Consider the following 25,573-nt stretch of genomic DNA (forward strand, 5'->3'; position numbering starts at 1 on the left):
GTGGTGAGAGTGAGAAGGGCTTTGTGTTTGTGTGACTTGCGTGAATGGCTAGCCGTTAGCCATTACAGCCTTACAGCTAATAAGTTATCCCAGCCTAGCGGTCTGAAGGCTATCTCCCCAAATTCTACAACAATGTCTTGTTTACTAACGTTCATAGTTGATAACATTACAGCAATACAGTTACGGTTTCGTACTCACTGTAAGATCAAGTGTTTAACGTTTATGTTAGCTTATTGTTTTGAATAGAATGTTTGACTAGCACACTGGAGCTAGCCTCGGTAGCCGCCGCCATGTTGAATAGTGAAAGAACTACAAACGCAGAGGCGCCTCTCGGTGGCGTCACACCCGGTCTCGCCTAAAGCCCGCCCCTAGCTCACGCTGATTGGTGCGCCTGTGTGGCGGCCGGTTTGAATGCATCTCTGAGGCCAGGGCCAGACTGAGGTGGATTGTGAATTTGTGGAACAATGCCGCCCCCGTCTGGTGGAGTCAGGCTACTAACTCATAGCTCCATTTGTGAAGCCAATGCGGAAGTAACTTAAACCTGCTTTCGTTCCATTATCCTGAAGGGGGCGTCGAACGAGCCAAGTACTCCAGCGTGGCCTTTGCATATATGAACATGTGTGACTCACCCTTGCAGCTCCTTGACAGACATGGAGATCTTGAGGTTGTGTCCCAGAACATGCAGGGCGGTGAGGATGTCTGCCCACTGGACCATCTCTCCCAGAGGACCCCCCTTTAGGACCTTGGGACTGAAGACGTCCCCGGACTCCTCCGTCAGGAAGCCCACGTGGACCAGGATCTGAGGGAGGACAGGGAGGCATTGTGGCAGGGAGTTAAAGCCAAAGTCAACGGAGGAAGTCCAGGAGAAGTGGTACTGACACTGAAACACCATGGAGTAGCATGGTATTATTCAGGCCTTTACATGGTAACACTGTACAGCACCACCACTACTACAAGTACAAAACATGGTTAAATGTGTATCGCAATTTCACCCAATTTTAGAAACGGAAAACTTAACCACCTTAAAGCCCCCCTAAAGTCATGTTTCAAGAGCTATATAAAATAGTCTACTTTGAATAATACATTTGTGTCTGATGGTTTTTCCCCACACAAAAAGTAAAATTATCTTGTGAAATGACTTCCCCTCCTTCTCCCTCATTTAAAAATCCAAAGCAACCAATCAGGGTTATCTATAGACCCTAATTAGCCAATCACAGCATACAACACGGGCTTTCAACACATTTCAAAGTGACAATAAGGGTTCCTGAGCGATCTGCAGTATATGATGAGTTGGGAATTATGGTAAACTAATTCTCTGAAACAGCCAGTGAATAATCCCCTCATGTCCCAATGAAAAAGCATGCATACAGTACACTAACCCATCACGATGGACTTTACAGCTCATTGTAAATGAACAGTATGCCTATAAAACTAACCAATCACACTAATGCTTAGGCACCCGATGAAAATGAATAAATAACAAAGACCCCTTTGTATTCAAAGACGTGCAGGAATCATAATTTAACATGATGGATTTTACAACCTTGCATATACAGTACAGGCTACAAGGCTACAGTAGCTACTGCATCATTTAGTGCAACCCACCCAAGAAATGAGCAACATGTTGCTTTTCACAGGAGGATCAGCCACAGCCATGGCTCTGGCTGACTAATCCTGATTAACTAACACATCATGAACGCCGACCGCCGCTGCGGCTGGCAAACGCAGCCCACGGCTCTCACCATGCGAGACTCACTGTGTATATAATGAGCTCACAGGCAACTGGGTGGACTTTGAGGGGGGAACGTTTTGATGGCGATTGCTTGCTCGCTCTCTCGCTCTCTCTCTCTCTCTCTCTCTCTGTCTCTCTCTCTCTCTCTCTCTTTCTCTCACACACACTCTTTGTGCTTGCATCTATGTGGGCGTGTGTCCTGTGTCTGCAGTTTTGAACTGCAGAAGGAATGATTAAAAGCTTCCTAGAACAGATTGCGTTTGAATGGCAGCAGAGCAAAGACAATGAAACAAGAGAGAGAAAATAATGTATACGAATATATCATATGTCAAGTCCTCCGCGGTATTCACACAGGGCCATTAATATTAAAATATTCTATATGATTCGAGGCTCTCATTATAGACATTATAGATGTGGTAAAAGCGTTGCGGCGCCGCGCTAACGCTGACGAGAGTGATGGTGAGTGTTGGTGCAGCAGAGTCGGGCGCCGCCGAGACTCCGGCTGGCATGAAAAATGCTCTGATTTAATAAGCCAGCCCTAATAACTTCTGCTTCATAAAAAAAAAAAAAAAAAGATAAGTGAAATTTAATTACAGTTTGGATGGCAGATGGCAAGAGTGAGAATTCATAGCGCCAATACACTATTCCTTCTCCTGGCTTGGCGCGGGGGCGATGGCGAGGGTGTATCATACAGTACAAACACTGGCAATGGTGCAGAAGAAGTTGAGCAAAGGCAAGGGGGGTGGATTTCACATAATTGGCAAGGACACAATACCGCGGCTAAATCAAAGAGAAGAATAGCACGCCTGACTAAGTGAGGAAGGGATTCTATAAAAAGGCGTCCCTGCACACAAACGCCAAGTTAAGAGGGAAAAGTAAGAGTGGATTTCAAAAGCTGGCAACTTGGTGTGCTGCTGCCGGATGGCCAGACTGCTGAGGAGGGACTTCAGTCTGTTCTCTAATGGCATAGAGACACTGCATGAAATAGGCCACGCCCATTCCGGGGGAAAGCGCTCCATTCACTCCCACACACCAGCGTCATTTTCCTTGAATTAAACATAGCTAAAAGCTGTTGTGTGGTGGGGCTGCGCAGACAACAAATGTACAAAATTGCCAATTAAAGTATTTTTGTACTCCCGAGCAAAACAAGGAACCCATTGAGAATTGGCGAGAAGAAAAATGTGGATCTAGATGTCAAGGAAGTAAGTTGGAGTGTTCATCTTCCGTATATATGATCTTTGTGAACTGCATAGTACGCCTTGTCTCAACTCGGCTTTACTCGTCTCGACCTGAAGTACTCTCTGCTTCCACCGCAAGTAGTACTCACTCAATCTGCGGCTGCCCGGCAGGCCGGAATCGCGGACTTTTCTCTCTCAAAACAATTGAAAACAACCGTCATGTTAAGGCTGAGCAAGGAGATGGATTTTATTTCACCAGAGCTGAAGGCAGCAACACAAAAGACTGATGGAAATAACAGGAGAGTTTGGGAAATAACTGACATACACACAGTGCAGTGTTTCCCATACATAAAGGAATTTGTGGCGGGCCGCCACAAAAAGATGTTGACCAATTTTTTTTTTTTTTTTACAGTGCACCTGAACGCAACATGCAAGATACCCGCTGAATAAGTGTCCAATAAATGTTCATGTCATTCTGGCCAATACTTCTGTTATAGCATTTCAGTCTGGAATATGGAATATCTTTCAATAATCTATGATTTAGCTGCTAAATTGTCAAATACCGCCATCTGCTCGCTACCCAGGCACTTATGTATGTACTTAACCTAACTAACTTAACCTAACTAACTATCCGGTATGCACAACATTGTCAGCCTAAACTCCGGCTGACACCCCAAAAACCTACAATCCGCTACAGAAAAATGTATATTGTTTGTTTATTAACTGGCCCCTCGCCTTCTATCATTTCACGAAAGTGGCAAAGCAAGTTGAGTATCCCTGACCTATAGGGAGAAATTTAGTTTGTCATTGTAAACCCACAGCACAGTAATGATGACATGTTCTTCATAGATCTAGCCTTTTAATTTTGCTCTTAAGCTTTCTCAAAGTACACCAAATTCATGCATTTTACTTTAAAATGTTTACAAAAAAATATTGCGGGGGAGCATGCCCCCGCACCGCCCCAAGGGGGTCTGCGGCTCGAGCAGTAACGTAGAGCCATAAGTGCAGTTATCACAGAAATAGACTCAATAACGATTAAACAAGAACAGGAGTACACTGTACAACAGCGCAGTTTCTCAGTGGAAAAGACGTTTTCACCGTTCTTCAGAGTGGATTTGCATGTGACTATATCCAACGCTGATTGGCTGAAGGACTGGATTTGGCAAACACTGATTGGCTGATGGAGTCAAAGCAAGTACTTCCACCCATTGAAATTACTCAGCACACCTTGGAGTCCAAACGGAACCGCAGAACTAAACAGAATGCAAGTTCACGGAACTGGGTGTTTTAATCAGGCTAGTGCATTGCTATATTACTTTATTACGGTTCTTCCTTTCTCAGTATCTTATTTGATTAATTTCACTAGCAGAACTGACAGTCTTATTCAGTAATGTATTCACTCTGTTCACTCTGTTGTTGTTGGTTTCTTTCGTTGGTTTGTCCTGAGATGCGTTGGCAATTTTGTTGTTATGACATTCGTGCCAAAGCAAATTGAATGAAGACTGGTGTGGGTGGTTTGTACTGTTGTAGCACGTCGATCACACACACACACACACACACACACACACACACACACAGGCGTTCGCCGCCAACGCAATCCCACATTTTGCGCTCACGCTGTCTTGCAAATGAAGATGAACGGGTAGGAAAAGCCACACAATAGGAAGTCGACAACGGGGGGAAGAACTCCGAACACTCCGAACACTTCCACATAAACTGCTATATCACAGCCAGCTGCCTCCCCCGGGACTCTGAGCACACACAGAGCGAGCCAGCTCTTTATACACTGGACTTATGCTGCTCCCACATGGCGTCTGGTGTTCTGAGTGTGTGAAGAGACAGACGGCTCTGCCATGTTTGTTTTGGTTTGTTTGCATGTGTTCTGTTTCACGCATCAATGTGTTCCAGTCAGAATGTCCGGTGTGTGTGTGTCGTGTGTGTGTGTGTGTGTGTGTGTGTGTGTGTGTGTGTGTGTGTGTGTGTGTGTGTGTGTGCCAGACAGACAGAGTCAGTAGCACCACCGTGACGCCATGCTCACCTTTCACCAGGCGTGTCCCACCATCACACCTTTTAAAAAGCAGGGTGAATCACTGCCTTTTCCTCCTGCCTGCGTCCGGCGTGTTGCAGTGTGATGGATATAACTGGAATAAGGAGTGGGTATAACCAGAGCCGTGTAGATAGAAGAGTCGCGACATCTCCATTCACTCCAATGGAGCAGTTTGTTACTCTTGAGAGTTCCAGGAAGTAAGGTTCTGGATTAAGCAGCGCTGTCGAGTTGCAGCAAAATGTGTTGTACTTTGAAAGTTTTTTTTTTAATCAAATTGTACATTATCGGCTTTATTTTAGCATTCAAAAGTAGCGCGAGACCCCTTCCTGGCTGTTCATTGGCTAATGAGTCACGCATTTTGGTCCTCCGCTGACGCCACTCTCTCTCTAAATTGCTCTGGGTATAACTTATCTTCTTGCAGGTTTTTAATGTGGGGTTCAACAGGAAACCCCAGGGGAGCACGGGGAGAACATACAAACTCCACACCGATAGGCTATTTTGACGAGATAGCCCACCTGGGCACCAGACACCGAGGACATGGGAGGGACACGTCCTCTGCGCCACAGCGTCCCCGGTGGGAATCGAACCGCAAACATTCTTGCTGTGAGGAGACAGCACTCCCACTTCCCCCACCGAAATCTACAGTCTCATGCTTTCATGTGAGGAGTGTTTGATGTGACGTGACGTGACGTGTGTGTGTGTGTGTGTGTGTGTGCGTGTGCGTGTGCGTGTGTGTGTGTAAACCTTGGAAGGTCCTTGGTGCATACTGCGTAGGAGTGTGACTGTGAAAGTACAGAGTAGAAGTGTCACTAAAAGTATGTGGTAGCACTTCACCGCTCCGCTCCACTCCTCGCTAACAGGCTAACGACAGCAGAATGCTAATCCTGGTCCCTGCGTCTATTAGTAAAAGGCTGAGTGTGTGTGTGTGCGCGTGCATGTGTGTGTGTGTGCACTGTGGCCTCAGCCAGCCGGTCTGAAGGTCACAGCTGTCTGGTTGAAGGGCGTGGGCAGCAACACAAGCTGGCACTGCCAACCACCATCCCTACATTCCCCTTACTCTCACCTTCTCCCTCCTCTCCACTCGGCTTCTCACTCTCACCTTCTCCCTCCTCTCCACTCGGCTTCTTACTCTCACCTTCTCCCTCCTCTCCACTCGGCTTCTTACTCTCACCTTCTCCCTCCTCTCCACTCGGCTTCTTACTCTCACCTTCTCCCTCGTCTCCACTCGGCTTCTTACTCTCACCTTCTCCCTCCTCTCCACTCGGCTTCTTACTCTCACCTTCTCCCTCCTCTCCACTCGGCTTCTTACTCTCACCTTCTCCCTCCTCTCCTCTCGGGTTCTTACCTTCTCCCTCCTCTCCTCTCGGCTTCTTACTCTCACCTTCTCCCTCCTCTCCTCTCGGCTTCTTACCTTCTCCCTCCTCTCCTCTTCTTACCTTCTCCCTCCTCTCCACTCGGCTTCTTACTCTCACCTTCTCCCTCCTCTCCACTCGGCTTCTCACTCTCACCTTCTCCCTCCTCTCCACTCGGCTTCTTACTCTCACCTTCTCCCTCCTCTCCACTCGGCTTCTCGCTCTCACCTTCTCCCTCCTCTCCTCTCGGCTTCTTGCCCCCCTCCTCTCTCAGCATCCATCTCTCTCCTCTACACTGTCTCTACACTTCATCAGCCAGAGGTCAAGCTGCTCCCCAGGGGGGCAAACACATCAAGGAGGAGGGGCAATGAACAGCTGGGGTACAAAGTCACATGCAGACACTCAACACAAAACCACACACAAGCAAGTTTTGTTTTTACCAGGATACGGTCGGCATCTTCGAACGCTTCCTCGTCCTCTCTCGGAAACCTCCCTGTTATTTTCCGCAACTGTGAATAGCGGTTGATCGCATCTCCTTTTGACTTCTGCACGAAAGATCATCTGTTCTGACGCCAAACATTCCATTCCACCAGGCGTTCGATAACGCCTGACAGCCCGTCCCGACCCGTTTCTTTTGGTTTGCTTTGATAATCGCTTTGCAAAGGAAAAAAAGATACAAGCGGATCGTGGATCATCTCCACAAGTAGAAGTGCTTTTAAAGTGTTGTGCAGCAGCACCAGGTGGTTGATGCCTGGTGTTCTTAGAGGAAAGAAGCAGATTTCCAGTAATAGTTGAGGCGCTGCTTCTCGTTCGTCACATACCAACACATTGTTAAGGGCCATCTCTCATGTCAATACTGGATAGGACCAAAAAACACACACACACACACACACACACACACACACACACACACACACACACACACGCGCACACACACGCACGCACGCACGCACACACATACACCTCTTTCCTCGCCTTTGTGTCTGACAACGACAGACACAGGAACAATCTTGATTTGTCTCTTTCCTCCGCCTCACTACTTGCATCTCTCTTGTACTCTGCCAATTGATTCCTTTCCTGAGTAAACAGCCACTCTAAACAATCAAAAAGAAGCCAAACAAGCAAACTGAATTGAATCAACAGAACCCGGCTGGAATTTTAAAGAGTGCAAAAAACCCAAGCGGAATGCTCAAGTGCTGACTGCTCAAGCTGCTGCTGGAACTGGGGGGGTGGTTCTCTTGTCAAAGATGAAGGTTAGGAGGAAAGGTACAAGGCCAAAGTCTATTCAAAAGCAGACGGTGTTTCTCCAAGGTCCAAAGTTAATTTGAACCAAACAAGTGTGTTCCGTCTCAGTGCTAATGCGAACTTGCGAAGGCTTTGAAGGTTCAGCACAACAACTGACTGACGAGTCCTATGAGAGCGCGGGGAGGGGAGGGGGGGCTAAGCGCAAGGCAGAATTGGACAAGTACAGATTGAGATGTGATTTTGAGGTAGGAGAAGCCCTGCCTTTAGTATTGAGATGTGATTTTGAGGTAGGAGAGGCCCTGCCTTTAGTATTGAGATGTGATTTTGAGGTAGGAGAGGCCCTGCCTTTAGTATTGAGATGTGATTTTGAGGTAGGAGGCCCTGCCTTTAGTATTGAGATGTGATTTTGAGGTAGCAGAGGCCCTGCCTTTAGTATTGAGATGTGATTTTGAGGTAGGAGGCCCTGCCTTTAGTATTGAGATGTGATTTTGAGGTAGGAGAGGCCCTGCCTTTAGTATTGAGATGTGATTTTGAGGTAGGAGAAGCCCTGCCTTTAGTATTAAGATGTGATTTTGAGGTAGGAGAGGCCCTGCCTTTAGTATTGAGATGTGATTTTGAGGTAGGAGAGGCCCTGCCTTTAGTATTGAGATGTGATTTTGAGGTAGGAGGCCCTGCCTTTAGTATTGAGATGTGATTTTGAGGTAGGAGGCCCTGCCTTTAGTATTGAGATGTGATTTTGAGGTAGGAGAAGCCCTGCCTTTAGTATTGAGATGTGATTTTGAGGTAGGAGAAGCCCTGCCTTTAGTATTGAGATGTGATTTTGAGGTAGCAGAGGCCCTGCCTTTAGTATTGAGATGTGATTTTGAGGTAGGAGAAGCCCTGCCTTTAGTATTAAGATGTGATTTTGAGGTAGGAGAGGCCCTACCTTTGGTATTGAGATGTGGTTTTGACGTACGAGAGGCCCTGCCTTTAGTATTGAGATGTGATTTTGAGGTAGGAGGCCCTGCCTTTAGTATTGATATGTGATTTTGAGGTAGGAGAGGCCCTGCCTTTAGTATTGATATGTGATTTTGAGGTAGGAGGCCCTGCCTTTAGTATTGATATGTGATTTTGAGGTAGGAGAGGCCCTGCCTTTGGTATTAAGATGTGATTTTGAGGTAGGAGAGGCCCTGCCTTTAGTATTGAGATGTGATTTTGAGGTAGGAGAGGCCCTGCCTTTAGTATTGAGATGTGATTTTGAGGTAGGAGAGGCCCTGCCTTTAGTATTGAGATGTGATTTTTGAGGTAGGAGAGGCCCTGCCTTTAGTATTGAGATGTGATTTTGAGGTAGGAGAGGCCCTGCCTTTAGTATTGAGATGTGATTTTGAGGTAGGAGAGGCCCTGCCTTTAGTATTGAGATGTGATTTTGAGGTAGCAGAGGCCCTGCCTTTAGTATTTAGATGTGATTTTGAGGTAGGAGAGGCCCTGCCTTTAGTATTGAGATGTGATTTTGAGGTAGGAGGCCCTGCCTTTAGTATTGAGATGTGATTTTGAGGTAGGAGAGGCCCTGCCTTTAGTATTGAGATGTGATTTTGAGGTAGGAGAGGCCCTGCCTTTAGTATTGAGATGTGATTTTGAGGTAGGAGAGGCCCTGCCTTTAGTATTGAGATGTGATTTTGAGGTAGGAGAGGCCCTGCTTTTGGTATTGAGATGTGATTTTGAGGTAGCAGAGGCCCTGCCTTTAGTATTGAGATGTGATTTTGAGGTAGGAGAGGCCCTGCCTTTGGTATTGAGATGTGATTTTGAGGTAGGAGAGGCCCTGCCTTTAGTATTGAGATGTGATTTTGAGGTAGGAGAAGCCCTGCCTTTGGTATTGAGATGTGATTTTGAGGTAGGAGAGGCCCTGCCTTTAGTATTGAGATGTGATTTTGAGGTAGCGGAGGCCCTGCCTTTAGTATTGAGATGTGATTTTGAGGTAGCAGAGGCCCTGCCTTTAGTATTAAGATGTGATTTTGAGGTAGGAGAGGCCCTGCCTTTAGTATTAAGATGTGATTTTGAGGTAGGAGAAGCCCTGCCTTTAGTATTTAGATGTGATTTTGAGGTAGCGGAGGCCCTGCCTTTAGTATTGAGATGTGATCTTGAGGTAGCAGAGGCCCTGCCTTTAGTATTAAGATGTGATTTTGAGGTAGGAGAGGCCCTGCCTTTAGTATTAAGATGTGATTTTGAGGTAGGAGAAGCCCTGCCTTTAGTATTTAGATGTGATTTTGAGGTAGGAGAGGCCCTGCCTTTAGTATTGAGATGTGATCTTGAGGTAGCAGAGGCCCTGCCTTTGGTATTGAGATGTGATTTTGAGGTAGGAGAGGCCCTGCCTTTAGTATTGAGATGTGATTTTGAGGTAGCAGAGGCCCTGCCTTTAGTATTGAGATGTGATTTTGAGGTAGCAGAGGCCCTGCCTTTAGTATTGAGATGTGATTTTGAGGTAGGAGAGGCCCTGCCTTTAGTATTGAGATGTGATTTTGAGGTAGGAGAGGACCTGCCTTTGGTATTGAGATGTGATTTTGAGGTAGGATAAGCCCTGCCTTTAGTATTGAGATGTGATTTTGAGGTAGGATAAGCCCTGCCTTTAGTATTGAGATGTGATTTTGAGGTAGGAGAGGCCCTGCCTTTGGTTTTTGATGCAATGGTATCCAATTAGCCCTTCTCCCTCCCTAATTATGGGTGATAAACAGCTCTTGACAACGATGGCTAACTCTTACAAACAGCAGAACATCTGCTGTGGAGATAGCGGCCGCACATTGCGTTAGCCACAGGAGCCGCGAGAGAGGATAACGAATGCCCCCAGCGCGCCGGCGAGAGAGGAGGACATCAATCACAGAGACAGAGGACTATTTCTACCCCTGTTAACTTATTTTAGGGAGAGACCGGGGCAGAGGAAGACATTCCGGGAGAGAGAGAGAGAGAGAGAGAGAGAGAGAGAGAGAGAGAGAGAGAGAGAGAGAGAGAGAGAGAGAGAGAGAGAGAGAGTGTGTGTGTGTGTGTGTGTGTGTGTGTGTGTGTGTGTGTGTGTGTGTGTGTGTGTGTGTGTGTGTGTGTGTGTGTGTGTGTGTGTGTGTGTGTGTGTGTGTGTGTGTGCGCGCGTGCGTGTCCAATATGCCTCCTCGGGCTCAACTCTTTAATTGATCATAATTGTCTTGACTAAAACATTCTCTGTCTGTTCAGAGGAGGTGAGAAAATGTAATAGGTGGTCAGTCAGGCTGAACCGACAGATGTGCAGCGAGAAGTTTCCAACACCAGAACTTAAAAAAAGAAAATCTGATTTTTCTCCCATCTTCTCCCCCAATTGCACTTGGACAATTCCCCCTGCTGCCCCGGTCGTTGCTCCACCCCCTCTGCCGATCTGGGGAGAGTTGTAGACTAGCACCGTGCTTCCTCCGATACATGTGCAGTCGCCAGCCGCTTCTTTTCACCTGACAGCGAGGAGTTTCAATGGCAGGACATAGCGCGTGGTGGGAGGATCACGCTATCCGGCTTAATCCGGCTTCCCACCCACAGACACGACCAATTGTGCCTGTATGGACGCCCGACCAAGCTGGAGGTAACACGGGGGCTTGAACCTGTGAACCCTGGTGTTGGTAGGCAGGGTATCTATTGTACATTACTGTAGCAGCTTCCTCCCCCTCTCCCTCTCTCTCCCTCTCCGGCGTGCACGACGACACACTCTCTCCTATCGTCATTCAAAATAAGAACAAATCTCCTTAGCTGCTGCACTGTTATTGACAGAGCAATTATCCAGGAGAACTCCTTACCCATTCAAATTGCACGTATACAAAATAAATGTCCCTTCAAGAAGCATCTGAAACAGCATTTTCACGGCTAACATTTTGTTGCTGTGCAGCAGGGTAGGAAATTAGTGGGGGCTCGGGGGAAAATGCGCCTAAAAAAATCTAGAATTGCCCTTGGAATTGGGGTGACGGGGCTTATTAAATGCCTTCATAAAATAAAGAGTTTAATACTTTCTGTATTTATTCTGTATTTGCAAAGCGTGACTCGAAAATGGCCAACTAGGCATCCGTACAAACCCCGCCCCTCCTCCTACTAGCATTATTTAGCTCAGTGACAGGCAGCACAAGCTAGCTGGCCAGCTAGTTCACTCATGTTTTTGCCAACTACATTAATAACATGCCGGACAATCAACAGTGTTGTTGAGATAGGAAATGAGGATCTTTAACTGTGATTGTTTATGAACTTTTAGAAATAAAATATGCTTGGATAAGAGTCATTGATTGGTCTGTCAGGCTACATAGGTGCAACTAAGGTATGCTCTCTCTGTTGCCCCTCGTCACTGGTCTTCCTCTCCCTCTCTACCCCAGCCTCCACTCCTCCCTGTGCTTCACTTTCATCTGGGACATGCCTGTGACATCTGTGATCACATGACATCGACTGTCTTTTTGGATGAAGTAGATACAGAATCAGGAATAAGGCTGTGACCACATGACATCAACTCTATGATTGGATGATTGATGATTGAATGGCTATGATGGAAGGAAGACCTGTGTGGGAAGTTCACCCAGGGCACCGGGGCTACACCGCTACTCTTGTGAAGAGTGCCGCTGGGATCTTTAATGACCACAGAGAGTCAGGACGTCGGTTTAAGGAAGGATGGTGATCACTCACAGGACATAGTCGCTGTCTCTGCCCTGGGGCCTTGGGGAGATTAGTCATGATGAGACCAGAGGGAAGAGCACCTCCTACTGGTCCTTCAACAGCGCATCCAGAGAAGCATGGTCTTCACCATCTGAGGACTGACAGAGCAGCCCTGCTTACAGTAGCTTCCCCAGCAAGACAGCGATGTAACGCAGGAGCTGATCATGGCCTACTGTATAAATAAGGACGCCATTCACTCCATTACGCCTCTCCTCCCTTTCCTCCTCGTCTCCTTTCCTCCTCTACTCCCATCCTCCTCGTCTCCTTTCCTCCTCATCTCCTTTCCTCCTCTACTCCCATCCTCCTCGTCTCCTTTCCTCCTCATCTCCTTTCCTCCTCTACTCCCATCCTCCTCATCTCCTTTCCTCCTCATCTCCTTTCCTCATCTCCCTTCTTCCTCTCACCTTCTTCTGGTCTCTCCAGCGCTGCTGCAGCTTGGCGTCCAGGCGGTTGGCGGCCGTGGCCCACTGCTGCGCCAGGCGACGGATGCGGCGCTTCATGAAGCTGAGGGACTCCTTGCCCGCCCCCACCTGGTCCAGCAGCACGGAGAGGTCTGTACGGAACGCAGCCTGGGGGGGGGGGGGGGGGAGGGGGGAGGAGAGAAGGAGAGACAGAATGCAAGAAATTCATTACATTTTCAATGTATTTATTGATGATGATTACATTATGTATTCACTTGTGTTCATTGTCAAACTCATTTTTGACGAGTATAACATTGAAAGCCGATAATAATTCGCTAGTAAGGAACCGAGAGCTGGTGGGAAAGATGTGAGGAAAATATGTCAACGGCATCTGAGTGGATAAGCTGATGTACTGTAGCAGGTATTACAGAAAGATTACACAGCACTGTGTCATTATTACAGGATGCAGTCATGGGCGTACAGTAAGTGCTCAGCCTCAGTGTGTGTCATGTGATCAGGCTCAGTGTGTACCATGTGCTCAGGCACAGTGTGTGTCATGTGCTCAGGCACAGTGTGTGCCATGTGCTCAGGCACAGTGTGTGTCATGTGATCAGGCACAGTGTGTGTCATGTGATCAGGCTCAGTGTGTGCCATGTGATCAGGCTCAGTGTGTGCCATGTGCTCAGGCACAGTGTGTGCCATGTGCTCAGGCACAGAGTGTGCCATGTGCTCAGGCACAGTGTGTACCATGTGCTCAGGCACAGTGTGTACCATGTGCTCAGGCACAGTGTGTGCCATGTGCTCAGGCACAGTAAGTGCTCAGGCACAGTGTGTGCCATGTGCTCAGGCACAGTAAGTGTTCAGGCACAGTGTGTGCCATGTGTTCAGGCTCAGTTTGTGCCATGTGCTCAGGCACAGTGTGTGCCATGTGCTCAGGCACAGTAAGTGCTCAGGCACAGTGTGTACCATGTGCTCAGGCACAGTGTGTGCTCAGGCACAGTGTGTGCCATGTGCTCAGGCACAGTAAGTGCTCAGGCACAGTGTGTGCCATGTGCTCAGGCTCAGTGTGTGCCATGTGCTCAGGCACAGTGTGTGCCATGTGCTCAGGCACAGTGTGTGCCATGTGCTCAGGCACAGTGTGTGCCATGTGCTCAGGCACAGTGTGTACCATGTGCTCAGGCTCAGTGTGTGCCATGTGCTCAGGCACAGTGTGTGCCATGTGCTCAGGCTCAGTGTGTGCCATGTGCTCAGGCACAGTGTGTGCCATGTGCTCAGGCACAGTGTGTGCCATGTAAAAATCACTGCTTTTCTTGCATGGGATGATGTAATGCTGTATCCCCTGTGAAAACACTCGCAGGTAGATTTTCAAAAGAACAAAAGCATATTGTTTTGCCTGATGCAACGCTTGCCTCGCCCACGGCGCTACGAGTTTGGAGAACTATTCAGAGGGAAATGTGTGTCGTAGGTCGGAGATCCTGTCACCCTGGGCCTTAATCAATACAACACGCTTTATTTGAATTCTTTCCGTCGTGGTTTGAGAGTTTTCCCTCTCAAGGAAGAAGCAGAATGTTGTCTTGCATTCTGCAAGAATACTAAAGCAGACAAACAAGATGGCCTTTGCTGCTCTGAGCAGAACACATTTGAAAAGGAAACTAGCGTACTGTATGTTCTATCTGCTTGGTACTGGTTCTATTTGCTTGGTACTGGTTCTATCTGCTTGGTACTGTATGTTCTATCTGCCTGGTACTGTATGTTCTATCTGCTTGGTACTGGTTCTATCTGCTTGGTACTGTATGTTCTATCTGCTTGGTACTGGTTCTATCTGCTTGGTACTGTATGTTCTATTTGCTTGGTACTGGTTCTATTTGCTTGGTACTGGTTCTATCTGCTTGGTACTGTATGTTCTATCTGCTTGGTACTGGTTCTATCTGCTTGGTACTGTATGTTCTATCTGCTTGGTACTGGTTCTATCTGCTTGGTACTGTATGTTCTATCTGCTTGGTACTGGTTCTATCTGCTTGGTACTGTATGTTCTATCTGCTTGGGTGCAAGACACGGGCAGAATGTAACCCATATGTGGGTCACAGGGAAAGACAGAGGAGAGTATATCGTTCTTCATTTACACCCACGTTCTGTTCTACCATCTGAACATCTCACCAGCGCAGAGTCAGGCAGGGCAGCTCAGACTGTACACACATGTCAGGCAGGGCAGCTCAGACTGTCCACACATGTCAGGCAGGGCAGGCTCAGACTGTACACACATGTCAGGCAGGGCAGGCTCAGACTGCACACACATGTCAGGCAGGGCAGCTCAGACTGTACACACATGTCAGGCAGGTCAGGCTCAGACTGTACACACATGTCAGGCAGGTCAGGCTCAGACTGTACACACATGTCAGGCAGGTCAGGCTCAGACTGTACACACATGTCAGGCAGGGCAGGCTCAGACTGTACACACATGTCAGGCAGGGCAGGCTCAGACTGTACACACATGTATCAGAGTCAGGCAGGGCAGGCTCAGACTGTACACACATGAGTCAGGCAGGGCAGGCTCAGACTGTACACACATGAGTCAGGCAGGGCAGGCTCAGACTGTACACACATGTCAGGCAGGGCAGGCTCAGACTGTACACACATGTCAGGCAGGGCAGGCTCAGACTGTACACACATGTCAGGCAGGGCAGGCTCAGACTGTACACACATGTCAGGCAGGGCAGGCTCAGACTGTACACACATGTCAGGCAGGGCAGGCTCAGACTGTACACACATGTCAGGCAGGGCAGGCTCAGACTGTACACACATGTCAGGCAGGGCAGGCTCAGACTGTACACACATGTCAGGCAGGGCAGGCTCAGACTGTACACACATGTCAGGCAGGGCAGCTCAGACTGTACACACATGTCAGGCAGGGCAGGCTCAGACTGTACACACATGAGTCAGGCAGGGCAGGCTCAGACTGTACACACATGTCAGGCAGGGCAGGCTCAGACTGTACACACATGCATAATGAGTCAGGCAGGTCAGGCTCAGACTGTACACACATGCATAATGCACACGCATTGCTTTTAGTGCTATTCTTACCGCCCGCGCGTTGCTATGTGTTTGTAGCGCCCGTGCGTTGCTATGTGTTTGTAGCGCCCGCGCGTGCTATGTGTTTGTAGCGCCCGCGCGTGCTATGTGTTTGTAGCGCCCGCGCGTGCTATGTGTTTGTAGCGCCCGCGCGTGCTATGTGTTTGTAGCGCGCGCACGTGCTATGTGTTTGTACCGCCCGCGCGTGCTATGTGTTTGTAGCGCGCACGCATGCTATGTGTTTGTAGCGCCCGCGCGTGCTATGTGTTTGTAGCGCGCGCACGTGCTATGTGTTTGTACCGCCCGCGCGTGCTATGTGTTTGTAGCGCGCACGCATGCTATGTGTTTGTAGCGCCCGCGCGTTGCTATGTGTTTGTAGCGCCCGCGCGTTGCTATGTGTTTGTAGCGCGCGCGCATGCTATGTGTTTGTAGCGCCCGCGCGTGCTATGTGTTTGTAGCGCCCGCGCGTGCTATGTGTTTGTAGCGCCCGCGCGTTGCTATGTGTTTGTAGCGCGCGCGCATGCTATGTGTTTGTAGCGCCCGCGCGTGCTATGTGTTTGTAGCGCCCGCGCGTGCTATGTGTTTGTAGCGCCCGCGCGTGCTATGTGTTTGTAGCGCCCGCGCGTGTGCTATGTGTTTGTAGCGCCCGCGCGTGCTATGTGTTTGTACCGCCCGCGCGTGCTATGTGTTTGTAGCGCCCGCGTGTGCTATGTGTTTGTAGCGCCCGCGCGTGCTATGTGTTTGTACTGCCCGCGCGTGCTATGTGTTTGTAGCGCCCGCGCGTGCTATGTGTTTGTAGCGCCCGCGCGTGCTATGTGTTTGTAGCGCCCGCGCGTGCTATGTGTTTGTAGCGCCCGCGCGTGCTATGTGTTTGCACACAAATGCAGCAAAAGGCTGACCAAGCCACTGCCTGAGGAACACTCACACTGCTGTAATTGGGAACAGCAGTCTTGTGAGGCGCACACACAACACACACACACACACACACACACACACGCTCTCTCTCTCTGTGTGTGTCACATACAGATACACACATTCACACAACAAGGCTGGTGGAGTAATCTGACTTCATCCTGTGAACTAGTTTCTGTGTCTGTGCTGCTGAGAGTGGTAGAAAAAGTAGAGCAACCCATTTGGTGAACACTTTGATCCCATCCCTCCACCCCTGGCTGTATTAGTGCCATGCTCGACCCTTTGAGGACCACCCATCACTGTGTGGATAGATAGGCAGCCCTATACGCCATGGACGGTTTTAACTTGACAACATAAACATTCTAAATTGCCTCTAGCTTAGTTCCTGTTGCAGTGTTTTCTAAATACAATAGGGGACAGGAGATGAGGAGCTGAGCACAGCAGCGCATGGCTAAAGTGTAAATCTTCATGTCCGCCAGCTGTGGTACGGCTCCGCACTGCCTCCGGTGCGGCTCCCTGAACAGACTCGCTCCCCGTGTCGTCTTGTAAGACGCCAGCGGAGCCAGCGAAAATAGACCAGATGCAGATTTATGCTGGAGCCTTTTGGGTGCAAGTCTGTTTCCGGCAGCCGTACGGAGAACTACCGCATCTGGTGGACTCGAGTGTGCTACCTTCTTGGTACTGTCCTCACCTGTCTCTTGGCAGCCTTGCCTGGCTGCTGTGCATGCTGCGTGGGTGGGCTGCTGTGGTTCCTCCAGGCCAGTGGGGGGCAGAACCACTCCACCTCGCTCAGGTAGACCAGGAAGGAGCAGTCGGAGCCATCCACGCCGTAGAAGGCGTAGCACGGGTCCGACGTCCAGCGGGCACGCATCCACTGGATGGTGCGCACGCACGCACAGACACACACACACACACACACACACCAGAAAGGGTTATGGGTTGTGAGACAGTCTATATTCTCTATCTGGTGAGGGGAAGTGTGTACAGTAGGTGGACACTCACATCGACTTTGCCGGGGCAGTCTGGGAATCGGGGGTCTCTGGGTACCTCACACTGGCCGGACGTCCCGTCTCTCACAGCTGAGGAGACAGTCAGTGAACATGAAGCAGGAAACATTATTTGACGAGGTGGCTGAGATGACGACAGAAGTCTGGGCTTCTTCAACTTATTCACTCGCGGACCAGAAGGAGATAATAGCTCATCTTGCCTGGGGAGCCAAACTAGTTAAACATAATTACAGCAGTACTAAAAAAAAACTACAGTAATAGTCAAACAAAATTACTTTTCCCCCCCAATTTTGTTTAGCTCACTGTATTATACCATACACTACCTTCACACGTGATGCTTTTCTTCTCGCTCTCTCATTCTTATATCAACATCTTATTATTTGAACCTCTTGGAAAACAGAGAATCTTTAGTGGTGATTATTTCACTGCGTACCGGGCGGGAAGAGGACAGAAACAGTCCGTGGGCTCACTAGCTCAGTTAAGTCGACTGCAAAATGTGAATATTTATTCTCCAGTGAAGACAATTAATTCCAACAGCAATCACCCAGAGTGATATTATCCATCAGCTCATTAAGCAACCAACTGTATGGAACATGTTGAAGCTCCTCTAACCCAGGTTCCATTCATTTTGATCTAGCTTCCCCTGCAAAAGTGCACTTGTTTGAGCCAGACTCCCTCAGGAGTGTGTATTCTAGTACCCTTCAGAACCACTGGGTTACAGCATCACTCACATGTGCAGCTTCTCCCACTCGCCTGTGGACATTTGATGGCAAGATACTCTTTCTCCCTTAACATCATCATTTCCTCTGTGCACCATAATGTGCTGTCACTGCCCACAAATCCCCCAGGGTTACCACGGTTACCACTGTATCTGCCCCCCAGGGTTACCACGGTTACCACCGTATCTGCCCCCCAGGGTTACCACCGTATCAGCCCCCCAGGGTTACCACCGTATCTGCCCCCCCAGGTTTACCACAGTTACCAGCGTATCTGCCCCCCCAGGGTTACCACGGTTACCAGCGTATCTGCCCCCCAGGTTACCACGGTTACCAGCGTATCTGCCCCCCAGGTTACCACGGTTACCACCGTATCTGCCCCCTAGGGTTACCACGGTTACCAGCGTATCTGCCCCCCAGGTTACCACGGTTACCAGCGTATCTGCCCCCCAGGTTACCACGGTTACCACCGTATCTGCCCCCTAGGGTTACCACAGTTACCAGCGTATCTGCCCCCCAGGGTTACCACGGTTACCACCGTATCTGCCCCCCAGGGTTACCACAGTTACCAGCGTATCTGCCCCCCAGGGTTACCACGGTTACCGGCCTCATTCGCCAGGCCTCAGAAAGCGGCGCGGCTGCCAAGCATCCTCGCGTCGGACGAGCAAACACATCTGCTCACTCGGGCTGCACACTCACTGCATTAATTGCTCCATTGACTTAGTTAACCGTCTTTCTGATGCTGATGCGAGGCGGAGAACAAGCGGGAGAGAGAGGGACACAGAGAGAGAGAGAGAGAGAGAGGGACACAGAGAGAGAGAGAGAGAGAGAGAGAGAGAGAGAGGGACACAGAGAGAAAGAGAGAGAGAGAGAGAGGGACAGAGAGAGAGAGCGAGAGAGAGAGAGAACTGGAGTTGCATGGATGAGAAGGGAAGTTACTAGAGGCTGATGCGATGCAGCTTCTTTTTCATCTCATTCCCTCTCTCTCAGGTGTCTCCAAGACCCCAGGGACAGCTCTGGGCTGTTTAGCAATTTTGCCGTTGTGGCCAAGCTCGGTATTGCAAGTCATGTGACACACTGGACCCAGGAAGCTTTTTTCCCCATACACCATTGGAACCACCATTGCAACCTTGCCCTACTCAGGAGCCACATTGACAACAACAACAAAATCTTTGCAAGTCTCCTTCCTCCCTTTATTTATTTATTTAAAGTAGGACTTAAAAGAGTCACAACTACCCATAAAGGAGCCCATGTGACTCTTGAGCCTCAGGCTGAGTATCACTGCACTACACATACTGTACATGAGGAAAGAAGCAGCTGGAAAAATAATCTGAGAGTGTCACTCAAAGTCAAAAACGACTCTTTGAATGATCAAATTTTATTTAAGTATTGGGTCCATTTTTCCAGCCTTCTCAAGGTCTCTCTCTCAAATTCAAATTCAAATTCAAATTCAAATAGCTTTATTGGCATGAATGTCATAACAACAATATTGCCAAAGCATCAAGAAACAATCACATTAAACATTCAACATCACTACTCATGAATAAAACAATAATACAGTAATACAATACATACAATGCAATAATAATACACATTAATGATGAAACATTGAGATTGAGACACATCAGTGTCCGTGTAGGTCACTCACTGTCCCTCAGGTTGTGGCATGTTGAGACATATTGGGCAAACAGGTAAGCCCTGTCTCCTTCTCCTAGGACTAGTTTTAATTTGGAGAACTCATTAAGTTCTTTGAAGTCAGGAATTACAGAGTTGAACTTATTGAAGTAAATATTCCTTGTTTCTTCAAAGGTTTTACATTGTAGGAGGAAGTGCATCTCTGTTTCGACGTCACCTGTCAAACAGTGACCACATGTTCTGTTTTCTTTTGGTTGCCATGATTTCTTATATCTTCCTGTTTCGATTGCCAATTTGTGGTCACTGAGCCTGTACCTGGTGAGGATCTGTCTCTGCTTCCTATCTCTGACGGTAGAGAGATATTCTGCAAGTTTGTAATCTCTGTTTAGGGCCAGATAACATTGTAATCTACTTTGGCTTTTTGTTTCTTCTTTCCAATGATCTAAATAGGTTTCTTTACATTGCTTTATAATTGGGTTGACTCTGATTGTTGTTTGGGAAGCAGGGCTGGTGTGAGCCTGGTCAGAGTGTGTCTGAGGAGGGGCAGTTAGTCTCAGCACCAGCTCACATAGGGGGCTCTTTTCTGGGCTCAGCTCTTGGGTTTGGAGGGCTTTGAAGTGGAGGGTGTCTGGGGGGCTGGATCTGAGGTGAGTAAAGAATTTGAGTGCTCTCTTTTTAATGTTAATGATCAGTGGGTATCGGCCTAATTCTGCTCTACACGCATTTGTTGGGGTATTTCTGTGGACGCGTAAGATGTATCTGCAGAACTCTGCATGTAGAGATTCTGTTGGGTGTTTGTCCCATTGAGTGTAGCTATGAAGGAGTGGACCCCAGACTTCACTACCGTACAGCGCAATAGGCTGGATGACACTATCAAATATTTGATATATATATATATTCTCTCTCTCTCTCTCTCTCTCTCTCTCTCTCTCTCTCTCTCTCTCTCTCTCTCCTCTCTCTCTCTCTCTCTCTCTCTCTCTCCTGTGGGGTGAGAGAGACAATCTTTCACTACTTCAGAGACTGTCTGAGGCTGAGGAAGAGGAATGGCTCTTTGGGGGTGGCTACGCAGGACAGTAAACAATCAGGACAGTCCGGTCCAATCCATTGATTTTGAGTTGGTGTGTACTGTAGTCAGAGTTGTCCTCCTGATTTCAAATGACAAAATCTTGTGTTTTTACAGTTTTGGACAATAAACCACTGGAAGGCACAAAGGCACTATGAAACTCAAAGACATTATATCAGTCAATGTCAGGGGGGGGGGGGGGGGGGGGGGGGGGGCAAACAATTCTTAAAATAAAAAACCTGATTGTTACCTGATTATAAAACTGGGTAAAAAAGTGCCAGAATGATTACGATTGGATATCTCAGAGATTCTCTAGAGAATACAGACAATACCAATGCATATTCAGAGTTAGGGTTAGAATATATATGGATACATATATAAATATGGATACATCTTCAGGACATAATTGATAGGGGTGGGAGAAAAAATCGATTCACCTAAGTATCGCGATTTTTAATGTCACGATTTTTTGAATCGATCTTTTATTCCAGAATCGATAATCGCAAAAGCAAAAAAAAAAAAAAAAAAAAAAAAAAAAAAATTTTTTTTTTTTTTTTTTTTTGTGCCCGCAGTCAGGCCACTCACTGAACAGCAGGCCAGGCGCCGCCTACTGGTTTACTAGTGGTTTTATTACTTTATTAGTTAGTCTGAAGTAATAATTACACTTCAGGTTAAAGTGGGTGCATCTTTGGGCTTCAAACGTCGGCCCATATCGGCCTGGCCTGCTTGGTATCTAATGCCCGGCCTGAATTATGATCCCAGTCCGCCCCTGTTTTTAACTATATCGCCCAGCCCTACTCATGATATATAATATACAGTCTCTAGTGTATGATTCAACTTTTCCCATGTTCTAATCTAGTGTAAAAAGCAAACAAACTGAAAAAAGAAAAGAAAAAAAGAACAAAAATCGCAATAAATCGTAATATCGAATCGCAATAATCGTAGAATCGCAATACTTAAGAATCGCAATATATATCGAATCGGCACCCAAGTATCGTGATAGTATCGAATCGGGAGATAAGTGAATCGGCACAGCCCTAATAATTGATATAAATTAGATAATCCTCGGTGAAGACCCGGAGATTATTTGTATAGTCTTGTGGTTCTGTTATATTGATTGAAACATTTTGGTGCAGAATGTCTTACGTAGAGTTTCAGGCAGTGGTGGAAGTTTTTCTAAGCTTCGTCTATTGCAAAGGTACATAAAAACATTATATAAAGAGAAATAAACAGTCCACATAAGGTGCAAGATTGAAGCAGCATAGCACGCAGTGTGTCAGGAGCTCAGAATTATTTATGATTTGATTAAAAAGTGCACAAGTCAACAGGGTCGGAGGGAAGCAATAAAATAGAGATAAGACAGAAAAAGAATCACTACAGCGTTGCGCCAGCACACTGCTACTTTCCTGTCCACTTGATTTGTTTTGGGCCATCTCACGTTCATCTCTCATCTAACTTACTTTCTGAAGAAGTACTCTTCATAACTTTATTATTTGGCAATAAATGCTCTCTGGTTTTGAAATCAATCAGAGCTGGGGAAACTGCAGGAAAGTTCAGATTCAGCTTTTATTTGACATAACTGCTGCATAGATAATGTGTTACCCCAATTTGACCGTTGTTCTGTTGTTGTTTAGACTGAAACAGGCATTGGGAACTCCTTCAAATCCTATGGCGTAGTGTCAAACATGCACTGTGTGGTGAATAGTGAGATTAGCGCAAACACAAATTGAGTTGAAAGTGTACCCGTGGGAGTTGTGTCGAGAGCTTATTACCTACACAGAAAGGACACAGTGACCATTACTGAGTACTGACAATGGGCCGTAAGAAATATTCTTCCACTTGTCTTGTTTTATTTTACGCAATGTGCGTATGCTCAAGCAGAGATGTTTATCTGTAATATTGTCAACGAATGAGCAACTGTACGAAAAATAAAATAAATCTTGAAAAAAAAAAAAAAAAAATCTTCCACAGATATAAAAAAGAGACATTATCATTGGTATTGTGTTTTCGAGGAGATCATCTGGTTTTGGGTGACTGCAAGTCAGTTCCTCTCGTCTATCATAACGGATACAATGGTATAGCAAGTTCATCTTCAGGGCTGTCGTACTCGAGTCCAGAATCGGACTTGAGACTTTTCAGAAAGGCGCCAGGCGACGTCTCATGAGCCGCTTTTTCCAGCCAAACCAATTGCAATGAGAGAGATGCTGACCGTTTCCTATATCATCCATAGCAACAACAATATGGAGGAAGACAAAGTGCTGGTGGTGGAGAAATAGGAGGTTGTAATCAGTGAATTTAAGTTACTGTAACAGCGTGCAGTATGGATACCGGACATGTATTGGAAATATCTGGTAAGCCTTTGCTTATTCCACAACACTCTAGTCCCTCGTGACTCAAGTCTGCCAGAAGTGCTAACCAGCTGGTTAGAGAGCTAGCAGCAGGTGATGTTAGTGCTAACCAGCTGGTTAGTGAGCTAGCAGAGTGCTAACCAGCTGGTTAGAGAGCTAGCAGCAGGTGATGTTAGTGCTAACCAGCTGGTTAGTGAGCTAGCAGAGTGCTAACCAGCTGGTTAGAGAGCTAGCAGTAGGTGATGTTAGTGCTAACCAGCTGGTTAGTGAGCTAGCAGCAGGTGACGTTAGCTAACCAGCTGGTTAGTGAGCTAGCAGCAGGTAACGTTAGCTAACCACCTGGTTAGTAAGCTAGCAGCAGATTATGTTAGTGCTAACCAGCTGCTTAGTGAGCTAGCAGCAGGTAACGTTAGCTAAACAGCTGGTTAGTGAGCTAGCAGCAGGTGATGTTAGTGCTAACCAGCTGGTTAGTGAGCTAGCAGCAGGTAACGTTAGCTAACCAGCTGGTTAGTGAGCTAGCAGCAGGTGACGTTAGCTAACCAGCTGGTTAGTGAGCTAGCAGCAGGTGACGTTAGCTAACCAGCTGGTTAGTGAGCTAGCAGCAGGTGACGTTACCATCCGCTTTTATTCCTCCTAAAAAAAAAAGCGCTCCAGGCAGCACTTTTTCCATGCCAAAAAAGCACAGAAAAATGCTATGTGACCCTGAGACAGATTTAAGGTAAGACATTATTTCTCAATGATACCCTGAACAATCCTCGTGCTACAATGCAATGCAATCATATACAGTACTGTACAGTACTGTATGCCTACAGTTTAACCCATTTCAACACAGAAGCCTTATGTCCCACCAGGGACGAAGAGGAGTAAGTAACACAACAATAAAATGAGAAGGTATTCCAAAGGCATTCCATGATGGTGATAGTGTCACAATGATGATTTATAGTTTCTAGATATGTTAATTTACCCGTGTTTGTCTTTATCATCGTCTGTGCACTATTGCTTTATTATTAACTTGTCTTGTCATCTCTGTTGCACCTCGAGCCTGGAGAAACTACATCATTTTGTCACTGTGGGCATATTTGGATGCATATATGTAGATTTATGCAGCTGAGATGATAATAAAAGCGCCACTTGAGAACTTGAGAGATGACGGTAAGCACTGTACCTCGTCCTTGCACCATGCTGCTCTGCAGGATCTGTTCCACCCTGATGGCCATGTTGGAGACATTCTGGGCTATGGCCTGGATCCTCTCCACCAGGCCAGCCGGCTGAAACCTGCACAGTGAGAGAGAGAGAGAGAGAGGCGTGTGACAGTGAGATGACTTCACGCTCCTCTATGATCCCAGAATGTAAACAGAAAACATCTGGTAGACTCAAAACACTCCTAACTAGGGATGCACGATAATTATCGGCCAATATGGCCATTTGCGTTATTATTTATTATTCCGATAATGGCCTTTTTCCGATAAATTATCCGATAATAATCCTGCTTTATTTTTTGCCTCGGAAGCGGAGCTTTTGTTGTCGCACATTCGTGACATCACAGCTGCGACGCAAACATGGCTGCTGCCAGTGTGTTGCTGTTTTTCAGTTTCAGAATTATCAAGCTACTGTAATTTGCAATCCATGTCCCACACAGGTTCCGAGAGGAGGGGAAACCTCTAAGCTGGCATTACGTTAAACCAAAGCTGGCGATGATGCAGCGGATATGTTTGTTGTTATTGTTAGCGAGTTTTGTTAGCGAGTTAGCATTAGCTCGTCGTGCGGCCTACCCTGCAGGCTCGTCCGCTTGGCAGACAAAATGCTTGTGACATTTACAGTCTGGCTTGTGATCAAACAGCCCCGCAAAAGCACTTAATACACAGAGCTTGCGTAAACTTATAGAAACTAATGGAAACCCCTTTACCCAAAATGAAACATCCAGGGATTGTGTATTTAACTCGCAACCACTCGCTAACGTTAAGCTAACCGCGCTAGTTAGCGTTAGCTGCTGGACCATAGTGCTGGACAGAGCCATCTAACAGCCAATAATGAAAGCAAAGGCGCAGTCACGCACATTAGGCTACATAAAAAGCATCAGTCAGTCAACATAGGGTTCTTTTCTTTAATCTGGTGGCAGCATTTTTCAGTAAAAAGTGAAACCACACAGATGGTTTATAGTGGCTGCCCCATTCATTGGGCCCAG

General features: G+C 47.3%; 1 protein-coding gene across 1 annotated transcript in view; it reads right to left on the minus strand.

Annotated features, from left to right (window-relative positions):
- LOC310794286 (alpha-1,6-mannosylglycoprotein 6-beta-N-acetylglucosaminyltransferase B-like) overlaps window positions 1–25,573 on the minus strand; it is a gene marked incomplete at both ends in the record, with an annotated part of 214,368 nt that overhangs the window by 94,819 nt on the left and 93,976 nt on the right. The window contains 5 exons of the mRNA XM_083656256.1: window positions 630–799; window positions 12,642–12,806; window positions 17,311–17,493; window positions 17,622–17,698; window positions 24,554–24,663. Of these exons, the coding sequence (XP_083512382.1) occupies window positions 630–799; window positions 12,642–12,806; window positions 17,311–17,493; window positions 17,622–17,698; window positions 24,554–24,663 (705 nt within the window). The remainder of the gene's footprint in view (window positions 1–629; window positions 800–12,641; window positions 12,807–17,310; window positions 17,494–17,621; window positions 17,699–24,553; window positions 24,664–25,573) is intronic.

Source organism: Poromitra crassiceps (assembly GCF_964638095.1).
Source record: "Poromitra crassiceps genome assembly, chromosome: 19".
NCBI classification, from domain to species: Eukaryota; Metazoa; Chordata; class Actinopteri; order Beryciformes; family Melamphaidae; genus Poromitra; species Poromitra crassiceps.